This window comes from Anopheles gambiae, chromosome 2 (assembly GCF_943734735.2).
Source record: "Anopheles gambiae chromosome 2, idAnoGambNW_F1_1, whole genome shotgun sequence".
Lineage (NCBI taxonomy): Eukaryota > Metazoa > Arthropoda > Insecta > Diptera > Culicidae > Anopheles > Anopheles gambiae.
Window position 1 is genome coordinate 97534380 of NC_064601.1, and position 21414 is coordinate 97555793.

General features: G+C 48.2%; 2 protein-coding genes across 5 annotated transcripts; one reads left to right on the forward strand and one right to left on the reverse strand.

Moving 5' to 3' along the window:
* The first annotated feature begins 101 nt into the window (after positions 1–101).
* Positions 102–3970, forward strand: LOC4576562 (uncharacterized). 4 transcript variants are annotated; one of them, XM_061649580.1, is made up of 3 exons: positions 102–344; positions 1475–1579; positions 1642–3970. In XM_061649580.1, the coding sequence occupies exon 3, from the start codon at positions 1669–1671 to the stop codon at positions 2776–2778; it is 1110 nt and encodes a 369-aa protein (XP_061505564.1). In that variant the 5' UTR covers positions 102–344; positions 1475–1579; positions 1642–1668; the 3' UTR covers positions 2779–3970. The 4 variants fall into 4 exon arrangements, with proteins under 4 accessions (XP_061505564.1, XP_061505561.1, XP_061505562.1 ...); XM_061649577.1 differs by having other exon boundaries at positions 121–655; XM_061649578.1 differs by lacking the exon at positions 102–344 and adding an exon at positions 387–781.
* Positions 3971–5457: 1487 nt separating this feature from the next.
* LOC1276914 (cadherin EGF LAG seven-pass G-type receptor 3) lies at positions 5458–20482 on the reverse strand. The gene is made up of 7 exons (XM_316322.5): positions 18844–20482; positions 11626–11769; positions 9556–11548; positions 8119–9485; positions 7800–8041; positions 6297–7726; positions 5458–6223 (listed from the first exon to the last, which is right to left on the reverse strand). The coding sequence occupies exons 1-7, from the start codon at positions 19043–19045 to the stop codon at positions 6112–6114; spliced, it is 5490 nt and encodes a 1829-aa protein (XP_316322.5). The 5' UTR covers positions 19046–20482; the 3' UTR covers positions 5458–6111.
* Positions 20483–21414: the final 932 nt, after the last annotated feature.

Genomic DNA, 21414 nt, shown 5'->3' on the forward strand with positions numbered 1-21414 from the left:
AAGTTGCTTTTTTCAATTTCAAATATCATTTTGTGCATGGTCGTTTAGGTAGAAAATCGTAACAATCGACGAAACACTGTCAGCAGCTGTCAGCGCCGTTCGTCGATTCGCGTCGGTTCTACTTTTTTGATGAATCACAATCTCGCGCTCACTGCTGGGGGAAAAAACGGTGTGTGTGCTTCAGTGTGTGCGTGCGTGGTGCGTTGCTACATGCAGTCCCCAGCCATACCATTGTGTGTGTGCGCTGTTTGTTTTCATCACATATCGTGTGTGTGCCATTGAAGATTGAGCAGCGAATTATTTCTCCGTCGTAGGCAACGCGCGTAGCTTTGCCCAGTAAACAGGTAGGTGATAAAGTGATTGCATTTTTCATTGTCCCATCCCTGGTAGTGATGTGTGTAATGGAAATTTCCCGCAAGAATGAAAATGCTGCCCACCCCGAGCAGCCCATTTGCGTTGCATTTTGTCTTCGCTTTCGTCGTTGCTTCGTCTTCTTGCTGACGAAATCCGTCTGTGATCCGCAATGGTGCCACCACCAACCTAGCCGTGTGTGAGGTGAATGTCACACACAGTGTTGGCGATCGAAGTGCGCGCAACCAGTTTTGATTGATAGTTTTCGTTGGCTTTTGCGAAACCATCGTTCCGTCGTGCTTATGTAAGTCTAGTGCTGTGCCTAGGGAGTGTGTGTGTGCGCGCGTTTGTTTGGATTAGAATGTAAGGTGGAAATTTTGATTTTCCACAAGCCAACACAATCCAATCCGTACAGCAGAAGTGGAGCGAGGTACGAAGTAAAAAAATATACAAACAAACACACACACGCACACAAGCAGAAAGTCTTCCTGTTTGACGTCACGTACACTGTGCACGGACACTGTGTGAGGCTGTGGTGGGGGGAAGGAGACTTGGAAGAAGGGAACAAAAAAAGGTCGCCAAAAGTCAGAAAACCCATGAAAAACGTTTCTGTTTTCATCTGGTTTGTTTACATTTGCTGCATTGATGGTGCCATTTTTTGTGCACTATTTTGCACTGCCATCGCACACACTGTGCACTCCCGTGTGGCTGAAGGCGGAAATGTTGTATGCATGCAGCTGGGATGCATCTCCGTAAAAGGTCAACAACGCGAGCCGTCCGGTTTGCGGTGGGTCCTTTTCTGGAAATTTCCACTTCCTTGTTTCGCTGCGTGCAAGCGGAAGTGTTTGTGTATATGTGTGTGTCGTGTGTGGCGTTGTATTGGATGGCGCAAAAAGAGATACGGTTGCGTTGTTTGATTTGATCGCTTGCGTTGTTTTTGGTGTAAATTATTCATTTATGAACACACATGCTTTTCCAAAATCGTGGCCATGCGGTTGTTTATGTTACGAAAGGTTTTGCGGCTGTGTTTCATGTTACAGCAATTTTGGTAGCTTTCGTGGAGATAAAATAATGCTGTATTGTTGAAAATCATTCCTATTATTTTTATTTTTTTCCATTCCAGAATATCTGCTAGAAAAAGTTGAATTTCAACGCAAGCAAACGAGGCAGCCAACCCTACCAATGGTTATGTGAGTTTTCTACCATTTCTACTCACCATCACGACAAGGTACTTATGTCCAGAAAAATACTTTACATTGCATCAACTAACATGCAACTCTTGTTTTGTAGCTTTCTTAAAAGAAAGACAAAGATAAAATGGCTTCCGAAATCGATGAGCAGCTTCGGCTGGAAGATACGCTCAAAACGCTCGAGCAGCTGCACGCCGACCCCTCGACCCGCAGCAAACTGTCATCCCTCACCGGCAAAAACCCGTTCCGCACCGAGCTGGACAGTGGCGGCGAAACGCGCCTGAAGGATCGCCAGCTGATAAGGAAAATATTCGGCAACCGGTGCGAGTGTGGTGCGGAGCGGGCGCCCCTCGCCGCGACCACGCTGCACCACGGCAAACACAGCGCCTCGATGCATCTGGAGCACGGTATCCGGAATCAGCCCACCTTCAAGCACAAGCACCGCACCGATCGGAAAACGATCGTGCGCGATTCTATGCTGCGCAACATCGGCCGCTGTGTGCACCAGAACCTGCGCAAGGCCATGGCAAACGACGGCAACGCGAGCGTGGTGCAGGCCGGTGCAGCGCTGAAACCGTCCCTGTCGGAGACGAATCTTACCAAATGCTTCGCCAACGAGGCCAGTGACGATTTGCTCGATTTTAGGTTACTGATTGCGCAGTGTAACGAGCTGTCGCCGGCGGTCTCGGGCTCTTGCTCGTACCGGCCGGTGGACGAAGAGGCACCGAACTACACGCACAACAGCTTCCGGGCACTGCGCTCAACCGAGCTGACCTGGCAGCAGCTCAGCCGGACGACAGCCAGCGCGCGGCACAACCGAAAGCGGCAGCTGAAAAAGTCCAACAGTACCTCATCGCTTGACAGCGACGGTAGCGGCAGTGCGGAGGCACACTTCAAGGGCAGCCGTACACGGTGCGGCACGTCGCAGGGCAGCGTGACACCGCCCGATGGTGGTGATGGTGGGCTCGGCATGGCGTCACTGTTACCGGCCCTACCGAGCGGTAGTGCGACGGTCCCGGGCGCTCCCAATGGTTCACCGTTGGCCGGTGGTAGCAGCGGCAGTAGTAACGGCGCTGCACCATCTGCTTCCTCGTCGGCTGCAGCGTCCTGTTCGCAGCAGGCCCGCCTTAACGCCATGCCGTGTGATGTGACGATCGACGAGATGGCGAGCTACTTCGAGACGCTCGTTTACATCCCGAAAAAGATGTCGACGATGGCGGAGATGATGTACATTTAGGGTGTGTTAGGGGGCGAGAAGAGGAGGCGATTACCACGTGAGCACGCGCACCGATCGCACGATCTGGTTCCGCGCTTCGGGTGGTAGTGGTTCCGGTTCGTAAAACGGTGTCGTGTCCTGTACATTTATTTCACTATTCCTTTGTTGGGTGTTGTAAGCATTATCGTAACCGTGTCGTTCTATGGTGCCCGCCTGTTGTGTCTGATGTAAGCCTGCGCAGGAACCGTTCCTGCGGGCGAACCGCGTATCTAGGCCATGTGAAATTTTATTATTTTTTTTTTTACACTAAATCTATCTGTAGGCAATTTTGTTCTGTTGCTTCCTGCAAGCACGCTCCTCAAATGCAAAGCAGTGTGGGTGAGTTTAAATTAGCCAACAATACACAGCATACTCTTCAGAACTATGGAAATATCAGTTAGTTTAATGTGGAATGTCTATCATTCTGGCCTACGCACCCTGCGTACGCTGGTTTTACTAGCATGTTCGAATGAATGGGATAACGAGTAGCGGAAAATGCAAATAATCTGTAGAACTGTCCCTATGGAAATGGGTTTGATTTGAAGAGGCCACACTGAACAAATCGATAGAACAATTCCTTTTGCCAGTGTCAATGCTATAGATGGGGAGTTGTGCTAGATAGATAGATGTTGCCTGCACAGATACGCGACCTCGAATGTGTGTGAGTGTGTTTTGTTTTCTCTACAAACAGTTCAGCCTATTTCGAAGGGTGACGATACGATCAATATTCCCGGGTTTTTCCATTTAAATGTAATCCTGAACTCTGTAATCCTTATTTTGTGTCGCATGGTCACACTTTTCATTCATGCTGCATTCATTATCGATCGATCGTACGGTACGTCATTCTAGTGAAAATGTATTCCCAGGTGTACTCTATCCATGTATAAGGTATTGCTCTGTCCTTAGTGATAAGCTTTTATTCTCTTTCTCATATGTTATGCCACTAAAACAGTCATATTTTATGCGCAGTAGTAAAACGAACAAAAAAAACAGTCTCTCTCTTTCTCTCTAGAACCGCGCAGCACCTAGAAGAGCATGAAGATTAGTGTAAGCAAGGACATTAGGAACGGGTGAGAGAAAGGGGGGAAATGTGTAGATCGAATTTATCAATCGTTCTTCATTTTGTATTCATTGTTTTACTGAATAAAGGAAGCATATGATTCCAGGTTTAAAATTGGGAGTGAAGTTCAAGAAGTTCATCGCCGAGAAAATAAAATTGAGAAAAAAGTGTAGCAAAAGTAGTGTACGATGACGGAGCAGCACCAAGAAGGTCAGTCTTTAACAAGAGCAACAAATGATTTACCTACGAGAACTATAAATTGATTATTCTTTATACTGCAAAGGGAGGTGCCTTCATCTGCGACAACAGTGCATTAGTTGCAGACGAAAACCTTGAAGATGTATTAAAGTGTACACAAAGACATCAGCAATCAGGAGACTGCATTGTTCACAAACTGCACATTGTGTGTACTGCTACCTTTACACACATGTGAATCCCAGAAGACTTAACAAAACATATGAAATGTCGCTACACGTGAGATCCAGTACACAACGTGCAGGAGAAGCATGTTCTACGAGCGTATCGTGGTGGTTGGTGGTTTGCTATCCAGATAAAATCGAGGTAAGTGAGTAATGTCTAACATTTGACTACTAAAACATTTTTAGACATTAACAATACTAAACATACTACACGATTGGACAACTTCAAATAAAAGTTAGTCATAAAACTGTTTTTCGATCGTACTTCGAGTGTTTTTGGTCTAGTAGCTTTTTTGGAGACCACTTAATAACTCTTTTTGCATATCACTCGGACGATATGTTACTCACAGTTAGATACATGTAGCTATTTGACGTCAACTAGGTACTTTAAGTTGATTTCAACTAACAATCAGTTATTGCTACTAGTTACTGTTATTAGTGACTTACGGACAAGTAAATAGAAATAATAGTAGATATGTTTCCTTTTTACTTCAAATATTCATATCTTTTGAAAACTTCTTGCTAATTCATGGTTGTTGAGCTTTCAAGATGTGATCAAATCTGTTGGGTCTTCGATGATTTTCATCATCTATTTTGGATCAGTTTCATCTTTTGTTTTCCTTTGACTAAGGATATTTAGCTAAGATTACTAACACAAAATATTAGTTAGGTAATCTGGTCTTTGAAACTGTAATCTAATAGAATTTGTAAATATTGAGCTCTATGGCAAGTTGTAGAGATACGTTAACTAGTATTTTTCGTACAGATCTGGAACTTCAACTAAGACCAAACAGTAAACTACTTTGATATTTCTTCTTTAACCGGTACAGTCAGTTTCCGGGCTAAGACCTGCTTGAGAGCCTCCACACTACTAGCCTTAGCTGTCTTGATTAGTGTCTTGATTAACTGACCTATATCATGATATTAAGCGCTACTTGTTAGGTGGTCGCTTGATTTGGGGGTTGAAACCATGACGGGAATGATATTGTGTCGTATGTATAACGACTAAACCATGGGACTCACAAGCAATCTGGCCGTTAAATTGTCTTTATGAACTTCTCCTATATTAAAACGTCATAAGAATAAATTTATAGGACAAGTAAGAGATACAAAGAAGACTCGTAAACAGCATGTCTATTTACATTGTGAATCCGAGACACTGTAAATAAAATAACACCATAATTTCACTTTACAACAGTTTAATTTAACGTTACCTAGTGCTTTATTTACAAAATACATCAAATGCAGTTAACACGCACGTTCCTAGCAAGCCGTGAACCGCGCGAAGGACGTTACGTAGATGGTGGCGAGCGCAGGAACCTTCGGAACACTTGATCGCGCTTGCAGTAGCTGCAGCGGCGGTGTGCTGCCTAACAAAAACAACACGTAGCAAGCAGAGCCTGAGGAAGTTGATGCGTAGTTTGGCACGTTTCCGTTCTGCGCACATAGTGTTCACAGATGCATTAGAGCGCGTAGTTCCCTCATCCAGTTCCATCTTGCGTACACGAAACGCCAAATAACAAAGGTTCACTCTTAAAAGTAGCAATAAATATGTTCCTTCCCCATTCCCCTTAATAGTAGCTTGCCCTATTGGCAAGTGTCAGCTTTGTCGGATGTCCCTGCTGCTGCTGCTGTTGTGGCGGTAAACATGTTCTTGACCCTCGGTTGACCAACGGTACGGTGCCGGTTGGTTTGGTGTTCGCTTTGCAGCACAGAAAGGGAGCTCGCGTAGTGTGCGCAATGACTTGCGCGTGGAGTGAAGTTAAACAACCAGTGCCTAGTTTATGACTTGTTTGTACAGACTTTTAAAACATTGGCCACCTTGGCCTTTGGCGGCTACAGTGCACCGTAGATGGGTTCGGTGTAAAGTACCGGTGTCGCACTGCCGTAGATGTCCGAACCAACGATGCGCTGCGAGTTGATCGTTGATCGCACCTGGTTCTTGTACCTGTAAAGAAGGGAAAGCATGCCCGTGGTTAGTGTTTGCGGGCTGATGTTGTAAACACAAAGTCATATCTTACCGTTTCGCCAGACAGCAAGCCGTCATGGTGGAGGCAAAGGCGGCAAAGCCTATCAATCCCGCCAGGATGACTAACCAGGTACCGGACGACGCGATCAGTGCGGTGGCCGGCGGTTTCTTGCTCACCGCACACGAATCGATCTTGTGCACCGAGTACCGGTGGTACACCTCCGCAAGCGTTTCCTTCATCTCGGCATCATCCATAATGCGCATCATCTCGACCGGCGTAAGCGCGGAACCGTGGCGCGTCAGCTGGAAGCAGGAACTGGTCGAGCTAAAGTCCAGACTGTGGTCCGGCTGGCTTAGCACCTGCGCATCGAACACGGACAGCTCGAGGTTAGCGTTCGCGAGCCGCTCCTGCATCTCGACCGTGAACCGGTCCAGCACGCCGCTCACCTCCGTCGGTGGGCGCGAGAACACGAACCGCAGCAACGATTTGTCGCGTATGACGAATATCTTCATCTGCGTCTCGCTGATGCGCTCCGCCTCGTCGGAGTTGGCCGCCCGGACCATCAGCTGGAAGTAGCCGTCGACAAAGTTGGACATACTGCGCGTCGTGCGTATCTCCGCCGTGTCCGGGTTCAGGCTAAACACGTCCCCGTACTCTTCCGTCCGATTGTCCCGCCGGTAGAACTGGGGCACAAAGTTGATGCTCTGTATCGAGTACACGATCGGTCGGGCCGTTGGGTCCTCGTCGAACGCACGGCCGTTCGCGATCGGTGTATCGATCGGGACGTTGTGCCGGATACCGATCGTTTGGTTTTCGCGCTCAAAACGCGGAGCATGATCGTCAATGTCTAGCACCCGGATCAGTAGCTGCAGTTGCGATTTATCGTGCCGATTGTAACTCTCGTGCATAAGCGGATCCGGTACGGTGTTGAGCTTGAAGCAGCGGATCGTTAGCCGGACCGATTCCAGCGTTTCCCGATCGAGTGGCTTCTTGGTGCGTATGATCGCTTGGTTATCTTCCGTGCGGGTAACGTTGAACAGGCCCAGCTCGTTACCGTCTATGATGATGTAGTTGATCGCACCATTCGGCCCCACATCTTCGTCCAGTGCGGACACGTTGCCTACGATCGTACCGGCGGGCTGTTCCTCCAGCACCTCCAGCTCGTACGGTTGCGCTTCAACTTCGCGCACAAACCGCGGCTCGTGATCATCGATGTCGAGCACGTTAATGCGCAGCACCACGGTGGAGGCTTGCGGAGGTTCTCCCATGTCGCTCACCTCGATGATGATGTTGTACGTCGATTTGATTTCCCGATCCAACGACCGGGTCGTAGTGATCAGGCCCGTCTTGGCGTTGATGTTGAACGATTTCGCGTCCTCGATGTCGGATTGGATGCGATAGCGTAGCGTGCCGCTCGGTGTGGCCGGACTGTCCGGATCACTTGCGATGACCTGGAAGACCGGTGCACCAACCGTTGCATTCTGGGAAGCGTGACAATGAAAAGATACACACTGAGCATTGGGCATTTGAGAAAGAGTTTATAATTAGGAATACCTCAGTAACGTTGGCCGTTTGTCCGACCTGCGGTGCAATGAAGAAGGGAATGCCATCGTTCGCACTAATATCTCCAATGTACAGCGTAAAGGATACGTCGTTGTACAGCGAGCTTTGCTTGGGAAGCTGACCGCCACTGTCCTGGGCACGGATGACCAGCTCGTACGGTTCCGCTCGGCCCTTACCTGTTAGCATTGATTTCGTTTTGATTTCTCCCGTTTTGGGGTTGATTTGCAGTAGGCCTGAGGTTGAGAATTTTGATTTACTATTACCCCACCGGTCACAGAGAGAGAGAGAGCATAAACCTACAATCACTTACCATTCGCTTCACCTTCGTTCAAGATATCGTATCGGACCTCTCCACCAAGTCCCTCGTCCGGATCGTGCGCCGTAATAGCGATGACGAACGTATCCACCAGCACGTTCTCAGGAATTACAGCCGTGTACGATCGCTGCCCGAAGATCGGCGCATTATCGTTTACGTCCAGCACGTCCACCATTACCTCGGTGGTTGCTTTCTTGGCATCCTGCGGCCGGCCTGGTGCATCTTCCGCTACCACGATCAGCTTCAGTACTGATTGCTTCTCGCGATCCAGCACCTGCCCGGGTCCAATCCGTATTTCGCCCGTCTGATTGTCGATCGTGAAGAGGTTTGAGTGAGACCCGAACAGACTGTACCGGATAACGTTGTAGCCGAGCAGTGTGTCCTTCTCCGTGCGCACCACATCCTGATCAGTCGCGCTAACCGTAGTTACCACGTGCGGATACCGGTCGGACTCGAGAACGGTGACGCGGTACGAATCCCGCTCAAACACCGGTGCATTATCGTTCACGTTCTCTACCGTCACGTTAACGTACGCGAGTGAGTGACGCTTCCGGTTGCTGGTGATGGCTTTCACCACAAAATCGATCGTCGTTTTGTTGTACGTTTCGTAATCCAGCCGCTGGAGTAGCATAATTTCTCCCGTACGCTCGTTCAGCCCGAAAATCCCATCAACGTCCGGCATCATGAGCTCAAAGTCCGTGATCGGTACGTCGGCGACGGGATCGTCTGCCTCGATCCGGAACACCACACTTCCAACCGGGGCTTCCTCTTTTACCTTCACCTCGATCTTGGGCCGCACCGTGGACCAGCCTTTGTTCCTGAACAGTGGGTTGGTGTCCTTGAACGACTGCACGTACAGCGTTACCTCCGTTTGATCGAACTGCCGCTCGGGGTACAGCTCCGCTGCTGTATCGGTGGCCCGCACAGTAAGCGTGATGACTGCGGCGTAGTTGTAGTTGAGCGTGCTGTTCACAAAGATCGTCCCGTCGTCCCGATCGATGCGGAAGGCTTGCCGGTAGTCGTAGGATGAGGTCGTTAGCAGCGGGATGCCACCCTTGGTGACAGCCGTGATCGGTTCCACTAGGGCGTATTCAATTCTGGCACTCAAATCCGTATCCTTCGCCGTGACACGCAGGACCTCCGAATCGATCGCGCTACGCTCGGACACGTACGCAGTGTAGGACTGTTGGGTGAATTTGGGCGGCTTGTCGTTGATGTCTTGGATCTTGACGTGCACCGTCGTGGTGGCAGTCTCGGGAATGGGAAAGCCGGCATCGATCGCGTTCACTACGATCGCGTAACTTTCCGGGTTAGTGTCTCGGTCTAGCCGAGCATCGCGAGTAACCGTTATCAGGCCCGTGCTGTGGAAGAGAATTGAAAATAGATACATGAAGCATAAACTTCGCGGACGAAGGGATCTCGCATACTTACAGATCGTTGATTACGAAGTTATCGCTGGCACCGACGATCTTGTATCGTAACAGCTCATCCAACCCATCTGGATCGGTAGCACTGACCTGGGTAACGTTGTACCCTGCCGGAGCATTCTCCGGAATGGACGCACGGTACGAAGGTGGTCCAGGGATGTCTCGATTCCCAGCCGTTGCATGCCCGCGGAAGATCGGGCGCTGATTGCCGGAAAGTCCTACACGCACCAGCACACGCGTATCATTCTTCAGTGGAGGAACACCATGATCGGTGGCAACGACCAGCAACTCATACTGCCCACGATCCGTATCCATCGAACTGACCGGTCGTGTGATCTTAATCTCTCCACTATCCCGATCGACCGTAAACACGTGCCCCGAGATGCTGTTCTCCGATTCGATCGCATACGACACGCGTCCACCACCCTGCGTAGGTCCATCCACATCGACTGCGCGCACGAAAAACTGAGGCTCAAATTCCGTCGCACCTTCGCGGATCGTGCGCGTATACTCGAGCGCCTCAAACGCTGGATGGTTATCGTTCTCATCCATCACATCGATAAAGACGTTCGCGTTCGTCTCGCGCCCACCACCGTCACGCGCAACCAGCGCCAAACTATAGCTCTTCTGCTCCTCATAATCCAGCTGCCGCTCCACGTAAAGCCCTCCCTCGGTGGGATGCGTGCGGAAAAACTCCGCCCCGAAGCCCTTCACCGCGTACGCCAGCTGACCGAACATGCCGGCATCGTGATCGGTTGCGCTGAGGTCCGCAATCTTAAAGCCCTGGGGTGAGTTTTCGCGCACCTGCAGCGAGTAGCTCGCCTGCGGGAAGGTGGGCGAGTTGTCGTTTGCGTCCTGCAGCCGCACCGTCACGTTGGCGGTCGATTTTTCCTCCCCATCGACCGATGCGACCAGCTGGAAGCGGAACGTTTTCGCCTCCTCGCTCGGCACATCGTAGTCCAGGCGGGACGAATCCAGCACCTTCACCACGATCGGTGTGCGACCTTCGCCCTGCGTTGGCACAACCGCAAACACTCCTTCCGAGTTGTGCAAGTTACGCAGCGCGAGCGTGTAGTGGCTGTTGGGACCGAGATCCCGATCCGTCACAACGATCGCCAGTCCGGGCAGGGGTGTGTCTTGCTCGAGATTTTCTGGGATTGAAACCTCGTACGCCGGCTGGCTAAACTCGGGCACATGATCATCCACATCGGTCAGCACGATCGTAATCTGCGAGGTAGTGGAGTCACCGGGCAGCTCGTTGTTGATCAGCTCCGTCGCCCGGATGGAGAACGTGTAAGCGCCACCGTTCTGCGTGATGATGGGATCTTCACGATCGAGCGGCTTGCCGGTAGTGATCAGCTCTGCCACGCCGGACCGTGGATGACCGATGTAGTTAAGCTTGAAGTGTCCCATCGGTTCGTTCTCCAGCATCAGCATGAGCGGGTTCGGGCTGCCGGTGTCACCGTCGGTCGCGTTGATTGTCAGCACGCGCGTACCCTCGATCGTGTTCTCCGGTATGGTGGCCGAGTACGGGGCGTTGATAAAGATCGGCGGCTGATCCTGCACGTCCAGGATGGTGATAGCGACGGACGCAACCGCACGGAGCGAGTTGGTTGGTGAACCATCCCGCGCCTGAATGGTGAGGATGTAGGAGGGGCGTGTTTCAAAATCGAGTGGCCGTCGCAGCTCTATCCACGCTCCGAATTTCCCCTGCGCGATCTTTTCCGTGTGTACGGTGAACACATCGCAGATATCGTCCGCACCCTTGGCCGGGTCCTGATAGCAACTGAACGTTAGCTCCGCGTTCGCTCCTTCGTCCTGATCGGTGGCAACGATATCAGGCGTCACCGTGACATTGCTGCCCGGTTTCGTCGCTTCACTGATCGTCGCACTGTACGGGCGGCCGACAAAGACGGGCGGGTTGTCGTTGTAGTCGCGGATCGGGATCTCTCGCCGTAGCGAGACGGTGTTTGGTTCCGTGCCTAGAACTCCCTCATCTAGACGATGGAAGAAAGCATTATAGTTTACGGACATTTATTGTGGACCCAATTATATGGACGGTGTAACAACTCACCGGTAAGACTGATGATGACTTCCACCGTGTCCTGCTGTTCGCGGTCGAGCGATTGGCGCAACCGCACTACGCCACTGTCGCGATCGACGCTAAACACCGGTCCGGAGATACTGAACCGCAGCTTACTGCCCTCGGGGTCAACACCTGTACGCAAGCGAGAGACAGAGAGAGAGAGAGAGGGCGTGGAACGTGGCATTATTAGAACACATTTTATAACAAGCTTAGCTAAGTTAACGGCATCTCAAGGGGTTCTACTTTATTGCTTCGTGCCTTCCCAGTGTGCCAATTGCGTAAACGACCCAAAATTACTGCTGTTTGTACAAATGGTCACACAAACACACACAGTGGAGAAGGGTTAAAATAGAGCAATGGAATAACATCAGCGGTCACGCCGCAAAAAACGGAGGAGAAAACTGCCAGCGAAGCGTGCGTAGAATTCTGAGCCACTAACTGCTGCTGGGGAGCATCGATCGGTTGTCGACTTCTAGGTCGACAGGCACCTGCTTGTGGCGTTGGTTCGTTTCTTACACTCCTTGCGAGATTTCTTTCACGTTGGTGCGCGCAAACACTAAAGGGGAAAGGGGGCGTTACGATACGAGGTGATGATGGCCTTTGCTGAATTTTAATGTGCATCTTCAGACAGATCTTCAGCGGTTTTTTGTTGTTGCTGTTGCTGTTTGGTAGGCCACACGTAACACGAGGTGCATGAGAAATGGCACAATGTTTGCAAAGAGCATACAATGATACGGAACGGCTTGACGGTTGATACGTTTATGGTAGATTAGTGATATTATTTAAGCTTGTTTTACGCTACTTTGGTGCTGGCGAGATGCGTCAAACAATGGTTACTTTCAAGTGTTACAGTTTTGGTGCTTTCATCTAGCGTTATCTAAACCTTTTTGGTGGTTTTTAAACATTCATTTAATTTCGGTTTCATTTAATTTCCAAGACGTCTTTATCCCAGCCCAGTGTTCACTTTAGTGTACTTGAAGCCTACAATAGTCGGTAAAATTGGGGTAACAACTTTTTAGTTTTTAGCTCAGATTTTATATGAAAAATACTAAAACTTCCCTACTTATACACTCAAAGCTTCATTGCCATCATCTAAGAAAAAGAACATTAATTCAAAATAGTAGCTGTTGGCAGACTGTTTTTATGTTCCTCTTTTTAACACCTGCATTTAGCTGCATTAGTATGTACGTGACGTGACGTGATGCGAGTGGATCGTCTGCCTCGATTGTTCACGCTTGTTCAATAGCACGTGACTAATGGTGGGTATTGTTTTGTGTGTTTGTTTTTTGTTTGTATCTTAGCTGTCTCAAACAATCCAACGACTTCCATTACCATGCACTTGCAGAAAGGTATACTTTATTCAACTTTGCTCCCGTCTAGTATCTCTTTGGGGTAGGTTCTATTAACCTTCGATAGAGGGAAGGCATTATTTAAAGCTTGTTTATAAAAAGTAAAGCATTTAATGGTTGTAGTTTTCTTGTCAAGACTTCATGATTCGGGATTGATACGGGACGGGAAGGAGATCACTTCAGTATTAGCTTCAGCTCTGGTGCAGGAAATTCCGTCAACTCATTCCACCCAGCTCGCCTCAAACGGGCCGTGGGAATTGATGCGTCGCAACAGGCCGCACACACTGTACAGCGTTTCCATTTTCCACCACATCAACCCGAACATCAGAGTGGATGGGTTTCCATCATGACATGCTTGAACGGGAAATGCCACACCGGCACGGCGCATGGTGGAAAGAGCGACAGCGAAACCTTATGTGAGCTGGACCACTTTTAGAGTGACACCTGCAGTGCTAGGTGGAGTCTTGGGGCGAATGGTTTTGGCCATGCCTTTGCCCTAAAACGCGCAGGCTAGCAGTGAACTTCACCTTACCTTGGCGCAAAAAGGGGACCGGAGAGGGCGCAAAATAGGCCACCTAAGCAGGGTCTGTTGTTCAATACTCGAGAACGAGAATGCGCCGCACGCGTTAGTGGAGCTTCGAAGGCCACGCGATCGGTTCTGAAGCGAAAGGCGAAATCACGCTCGCGGGCCGCAAGTACGCGCTGACCACTAGGCGCGCTGGTTGGTAACCTTTTCCCAACCTAAACGGTCACCGGTTTCTTGTTCAGAAATTGAACGAGCCAATGAAGCAAGCGGTTGAACATGCAGTATTCGTTTGATGTGGTAAGTGCGTGAAACGATACACACACCGTTTTCTCACCCAATGCGGAGGATCATGCGGAGGATCACTTTCGTTTTTTTTTGTTGGGTTGAAGAAGGCAACGTTTCCTTCACGGCGGATTAAAAAGATGGCTCATCAAGTGATTGGTTTGGGGAAGTGGTGTTTGGTTCAGCGTTCAGCAGCGCAAATTGGCTAATGGAGATGCATGACGCAAAGCCGCAACAGGCAGCGGTGGGGTAGTTTCGTAAGGTCTAGCGGACAAAACTGTTGCTGATTAATTATTGTTCGGAAACGATTCCACCTTGGTGTGTGTGTGTATGTGGAGTGTTTGAAGGAAAATATTTTGGCGGGCTAAAGGTAGAAAGCGCGTTTAGGACATAAAGCTCACAGCAATTCTATTTGCTCACCCCTGTACAGCGAGGGACTTTGACAGCTCACCACAGCCTACTTAGCATGACAGCAGGGGCACTGCTTTACTTCGCATCATTAGCCATACAACGCGGGAAGCTGATGTCGTCGCCCGGGCACTGGAGATGGTGAACTTTTCCATTAGCTTTCGAAAATCGCCCGAAAATCTATCGGCAAAAACCCAAACGACGTTACTACGTACTAACGTTTCCCGGGGAGCAGATGATTCGAAACAAAACAGATTTCTCCCGCCTAGGGTCGCATTCCTTCCTTCTTTCCCAAAACGTCGATGTCCCAGGGGGGAGAAGGGGTACTGGAGGCTGACTTTATAGACTTTTTCTCTTCCGCGCCTGCTTCGTTTGCTGCTCTCGCTCTCTGTCTCCGCTATTCACAACAAGTGAAAGCCTGTGGGGTGGTGTCAGCTCCGAGCGTCTACTTCTTGCCCTGGCCTTCAGCCACCCAGCTATTGTTGGCCGTGAAAGACGTTGGAGACGCTCGGCGACAATCAAATTGTTGGCAGAGACTAGGGCCGTGCAGCAGCAGCAGCCGTAGACGCAGCAGCAGCCGTAGACGCAGCACCACCACCATTTCATTATCAACTCTTCTTCCCAGTGCTGAGGGCTGGGGAGTCGATTGGAGCTTTCTGACGTGACCTACTTTGACGCGGGAAGGGGATGTGAAGTGTGCTTTTTCGTTGTTTATCTCCGTTTCCGTTTTTTTTACTTCCCGCCGGTATGTGGGGTGTTGTGTTTCGTGACAGTTTCGGGGCGATTGGGTGTTCAATCAAGGGTGTTCAGGAGTGTGTAAGGCGCCCTTCGGATTTGGTTCGCCATAGATATTACAGCACCATTTCGAACGGGTTGGGGAGCGAAAAAGAAGAAATAAAATCAACAGTACGGATTCACGAAAGTTGGTTAGTGTTAGCTATCAGTAAAAAGACGAGCTTGGCTAATAATCTCAGCTGTATGTTTTTAGAAACTAAAAAAGCAAAAACCACTTCAAAGAGCCTTCAGAGCGCGGGCAATAAAAATGCAAACTCTCATGCTTTTCGATTCATCAGCATCACCACTACCGAGGACTGGGCTTATATTCCGGTTTGTACTTCCAATTTCCTGCATTGACTTTCGTTTGCATTGCTTCGGCACGATATGACCCACTACCGGATTTTTTCATTTCTTCTGTTGATCCGTTATTTGATTTGAGTGTAGCGAGTTTTTGTTTCTCCCATTTGGGATCGGGGAGGATCATCTTCCAACAGATTGATTCCGGCCGACTAATGATGCCCCATGGTCACAAATCATCGCTTCCGGAGTTATTAAGCCGCACCGTGATCGTAGCGGGATCGTAAAGAGTGTACGAAAAATTGAAACATCTGAACAATCGAACAAACGGTGTGTGAAATGTTGGCAAATGAACGGTTGTTATAGATGTTCGGTTGCAATTTGCAATGGTAGAGGGACCCATGGGCTTCAAGAATTTTAATAACGGTACAAGAATGGACTGAGCCCAGCAAGGGAACCGTTTAACGCTAATTTCGCATTCCGGTAGGCAAGCCAAAACAATAATCGGTCGGTGTATAAAACGAAATGAAAGTAAATGTTGTGGATCTTTTTAATTAGCAAATTGTGCAGCAGCCTTCCAAAATATTAAACAGTAAATACACGAATGTAAGTTTGCTTTTTTTAAATCAGAAAAATGCTAATTTCCTCTTTGGAGCATCTGTGCGCTGTTTCTGTTTTCCATTCCCTTTTCAACTAGCGGCAAGAGATGAGAAAACTCCATCTCTTGTTCGGTGTTGGCACGGAGGAAGCGGTTGCGAGATGTAATTACACATCGTTTCGCCGCTGAGATTTGGCAATGTACGATTTCGAGGCAATTTCCTAATCAAACACACCACTAACCTACAAAAAACGATGCTAAAGAGCAGGTGTGAAAAACAAAACTCAACCAGTCCTTCACCCTCGACCAAAAGGCTTTAAACCAGTTGATCATTCATCATTCGATCGTCAGCATCGAAACCGCCCCCCTGAACTGCTGCAACCTACCATGCTCTGTCTGGCATGAAATGCAGCCATTATGTCTATGTGTGTGTGTGTGTGTTGTGTTGTGTGTGTACAGCGCGCAACTTATGCAACTAATTTTCCTCTCGTTTTCGGTGGCACCTTATCGGAACGAAACTGAGCGATCATCATCGTTCCGGCACGCCGGTGGAGAGGGAAAATAGGAAAATTGAAAACTCGTAACGCCTTTATCACGGTTGTTCAGGAGGTTTCCTCATCAAAAAGCACTCGTTTGCCTTATTCCTCTCATGCCAAACGATGAGGGAGGCCTAATGAGCGGAGCAAATCCTCTGGAACTGATGCTGTATCGAAACGGATCTAGAGCATAATTGAAGGAGTGAAGGCAGGAGGAGGAGGAGGCTTAGCTTGTGTTAGCTCCGATTTATATCCATAGGCACATTTTCCACTTTATCGATTCAACCGGTTTCAATCGATGGAGCAATTACTATCCGTTTGGTTGCAGTTTTCTTTTTTTTTCCTTTTTGATTTATGTTTAAATTATAGATTAGTTCAGGGTGTTTAATTCATCCAGCCGTTGTCTTGCAACATCTTTCACTCAACGGGGTTGGCACAAGTCAGGAATGAAATTTGAAAGAGTAACGAGGCAAGGAGAATGGCATGGACAGAGGTATTTCGTTGCGTCGAGTTGACCACCATTTCACGAAAAAAATGTCATTCCAACATTTGCTCTGTTGTTTTGTTTATATATATGCCACTGAATGGACCTCGTTTATGACGTTGACCTTTTCAATGTGAAGGTAGTTGAAGGCAGCGAGGCAGGTGTTTCAGTTTTTCCCATAAAGTAAGAGTGTAGCTTGCAGTTGTTTACGATTCAAATCGTAAATGTGTCTTAAATTTACTGTAGTTTAAGTTTATTATTATACTTTCGTAAGACAATGTCATCGTTATTTGAGATTAGTTCCGTTGCCGTTAGTCAAGATCGCGTAAGAGCTGCTTTATCGAGTAGAGTGAAGACCCGACATTAGAAAGCATCTTAGTATTAGAAACCATTGAAATTGTATTGGTATGTACAATTATTAAGCTACGAGGAAATGCAAAATAGGAGAACTTTGGAGGAGTTATAATAATGCTCTTGTTTCCTCCAAAAAGTCGTGATCATCATTCGTGATCTTTTCTTACCCACCCTTTAACAATACCATCACACCGCACGCGCTTTTTTGAATTTACAAGCAAGCTTCCGGTGCCCCCAACAAGCTGACCATGAACTGCATTCATGGGAAACGCCACGAAATGGAAACAATTTTCTCATCCCACCCTCTGGAAGACACATTTCACTTCCGTTCTCTTTCTTCAGTCTCAAGCAGACAAGTACGCAGGGGGAGTTCAAGGCAGACGCTTGTTGAGGAATAGTGTGTATCATTGGTTTTCTGTTTTGTTGAGTGAAGAATCTGCACCAGACCGTAACACTCGTTATTTGCCGGGACTTAAGGGATTGGATAGTGAAACAAAGCGTCTACTTTTCGCTGTTTGTGTGTGCGTGTGCGTTTGACCGGTGACAACGAGGCAGAGTTGTGTGGGAAGTTGTACAGGTTGAATCGAAAATTGCACCAAACTGGATCAGCAGCGCTGGTTTTGCGTGATTCGGACTGGTTGAAAAGGTTGCTAATGCTTAAGACGATGAATTATAGGATTGGTGAGCTGAGTTTGGGATCGCTACTAGCAGCATTGCGTTTTATTTGTTTTAAAACCCTTCTTATGATGTAAAAAAGTTAATCTTAAACATTCTATATCATTTTCTATAAAGGGTTATAATAACATAATTGTACCTCTATTCATTTTCAATATTTTCATATATCAGTTCATGAAATAATTAGAATGAAAATAATGGAATACAGCAGATATTTTCAATAATGATTCCTTGGGTATTTGACTTTGGAGGCAATTATTTAAGTTAAATTATAAGGAGTCTTTTACTTCTCACAAGACGATTTTTCCCATAACGAGTGGAAAACTAGAACCAATTCAATTCGCACTATGAAAATTGTAGTGACATCCTACTTGGCTTAAAGACTCCCAAAACATAATTTAAATATTAAAGACTATTTCTCAGGTTTTAAGAACTCAGCTCTGAAGTAACCAATATAAAATCATTGTAAAATTGTGCCTTCATCTTGAAAACCCCTCTATTTCATCTCCCTTTCCTAGCTAATTACAACAGTTCAAGACAAATTTCATTCTACTTTCATCGATCAATTTGACTCAATCGTAACCATTTGAAATTCTGCAACCGTCGACACCGTCAGACTTTCAATTGCACAGAAAAAAGTGAAATGAACTTTGCCGACTGCCACGGTACACGTTGGTGTAAATGAAAAGCAAACACCACCACACCGGACCCGTTCCAATAATCCGGATATCTAACCGGAATCAACGCTGCATAATTAAACGAAATCAAGAGTGGCCAAAACGGTTTCGCATTGAATCATCCATGTCGGTCTGCCCATGGCTGTGTGTGCAGGGGGATAGGGGCAAATTTTCGTGTTGTTTGCTGTTGGCTTTTCAAGCGACTAATTTCTTCCCCACACCGCCTTTCCCGCCACCACTTACCTCGCAGCTGGTACACCACACTGCCGACCGGTGTGTTTTCCAGCAGACTGAACCGGGCCATGTCTCCGCTGCCCGGGATAAAGTGCGGCGTCCGGTTGATGATCTGTGCCCAGGCGCATTGCTGCAGCAGCACCACCAGCACCAGCAGAGAAACCAGTTTCACCCTCGGGTGCATCATTCTAGTGCACGAATGCACCGCCATGGTTTGTTCGGCTCCTGCTCGCGCTGCCAGCGAACCAGCCAGTACCGGTTTAGAGGAATCGTCGTCTGGTGAATGTGGATGTCTCGATCTTGGTCTACACCACCATTCAATCGCAATCACACACGCCTTCCGGAACTGGTTAGGCTCAGTTGAAAGCAGTGCTTTGAGCTGTTTTTTTATGCTACAGTGTTTCCTTGACTTTTTTTTAGCTCTTCAAAAGGTTACCTCACTTGTATGATTGAATCGCTTCACACTGCCCGAACCGCACGATTGTACACCTGCTGCTGTGTCATTCTGCGGGTCTGAAGCTGATTGGGTTTTTGATGAATTTCTGTGCCACTCACCCGCAGCTTCTAGGCTAACAGTGGCCACTCAACTCACCCCAATCGAGGTTGCTTCACCTTGATCACACGCCTCCCTTATCAACCGCTTTTGATTCAACCGCAAAAATTACACACACAAACACACGCGAATGAAACCCTACGAGATCGTAAAAATTGCACCACCACTGTGTTGAGAGGTAGATCACTCGTTTGTGCTATAAGAGGCTATTTTTCATTTCATAAGCTTATGCATAGGGTTGTTTTCTGCTTCTTCTTCTTCTTCTTCTTTAAACAATTCCACTTCACTCAACGCGCGTCGTCTGCAGGATGTACACACGGACGTTACAGATTTCCTCACGGTTTGGTTTTCGCTAGCCCGGAGCTGCCCTTAGAAAGATCGTTGACTCACTTCCACTGGTCTGCGCGAAAAGATCGCTCGGCGGCCCGCACCGATCGGTCTACAGCGGTCAGCAAACCGGCGGCGGCGGCGGCGGCGGCGTGACCGTTTTGTTTCGCCTTTCGCCTTTCGCTGCTCGTCACCAGCACAGCCGTTTGGCCCGGCGTTGAATAACCAAAACCGAAAGACAGGAACACTCAAGAAGGGAGAGAAGATGAAGCGAAATTCGCCGTGCTGCTGTGCCGAGCACCGTGTGACTCAGCCCGATCACGGGACAGGAGGATGAGAAGTTTCTCCCGCTAACCGGTTTCCTCTCCGTGTCGGGGAGGGAAAGAATATGGGCCAAAGTGTGTGGAATTTTCGGTTGCTGACCGACGGTTCGTCGCTTAACACGACGTTGAAATCTTTCGTGTTAAAATTGTATTACACTATGCACTTTGGTATGAACCCGATGATCACGATCTTCTTCACTACACATACGCGTAATTGTGCTAATCGGGACGCTGAACTATTGAGGCTTCACACTCACTTCCTGCTTGACATCCGTGCAGGTGTCTTGGGCAGGGACCACACGCACACAAACACACAGGCGCACGCTCACACTTCTTCCGAGGGTGAGTTTGAGTTGATCTTTCTACTCCACACCCTTACGAGCGCCGGTACAAGACGTGCGTTCGGTTTGAACGTCGCTCACGGAATGAGTCTTGTATGGTGTGCTCTCCGATGAGCATCTTAAGCCGACTAGCCTTCGCTTCGCTGAGAATGCCACGAGCCACGAGCGAGTGCGATCGGGCAGGAAAAATTATGCTCACCGCTATACCTGCGCTACCCGTGTGGTGCGATTGTTTTTCATTAGCCAGAAGGTTTTTGCTTTCGTTTACAGTCCCGCAGCGGTGGCGGTTCGTGCCTTTGCAGGGAAAACATACCTTCTTTCCCCGGGCGACAGCAGTGCGTGCTGTTTGACACGGGAACTCAGCTAAGCGCTGGGGTCGAGTTTCGAGATGCGTTGATGGTACGGGCACGGAGAGCAGGAAAGCAACCAGCGGCAGCTGCTTTTTGTTTACCTTTGCGTTCGTGTACCGTGTCGAAAATAATCGAGATGCTAGCCGCACTAGCACTGCGTGGAATAGGCGAGTTTGGTGGAAGGAAAATGCGTTCGCTTAGTGCACCGGCACCTGATAACAGGGAAAACGCAAAGTTTTAAAGTTTGTCATGATCGGTGGAAAGTGGACAGAAGAAGCTGCGGTTGTTGATGCTGCGATAAGTACGTGATTTGGGCTGAATTTTTTATGGCAATGCTCACTGCGTTTGTAATCAAATAATTGTATTTCAGATACTCTTTTCAGGTTATCTTTCCGGACCACTGGGAAGTAATTTTTAACACGTACAGGTAAATTGGCCAATTTGCTTGTTTAAAAACAATGTTTTGCTGATGAGAAAAGTTAATTCATAAAGACATGTTGATCAGAGAAATTGTACGAAAAAATATTTGTATCTGTGCATGTGCAAAATATTAACATGTTCAACTTTTTGAGTGATTTTTTAGTTATACAATACCGTGTTGTCATACTCATCGATACCGCTAGTCACATATAGAGGGCGCTGTTTGCAATTCCTAATTTATATGTACAAAATCAAAAAAAAAACCA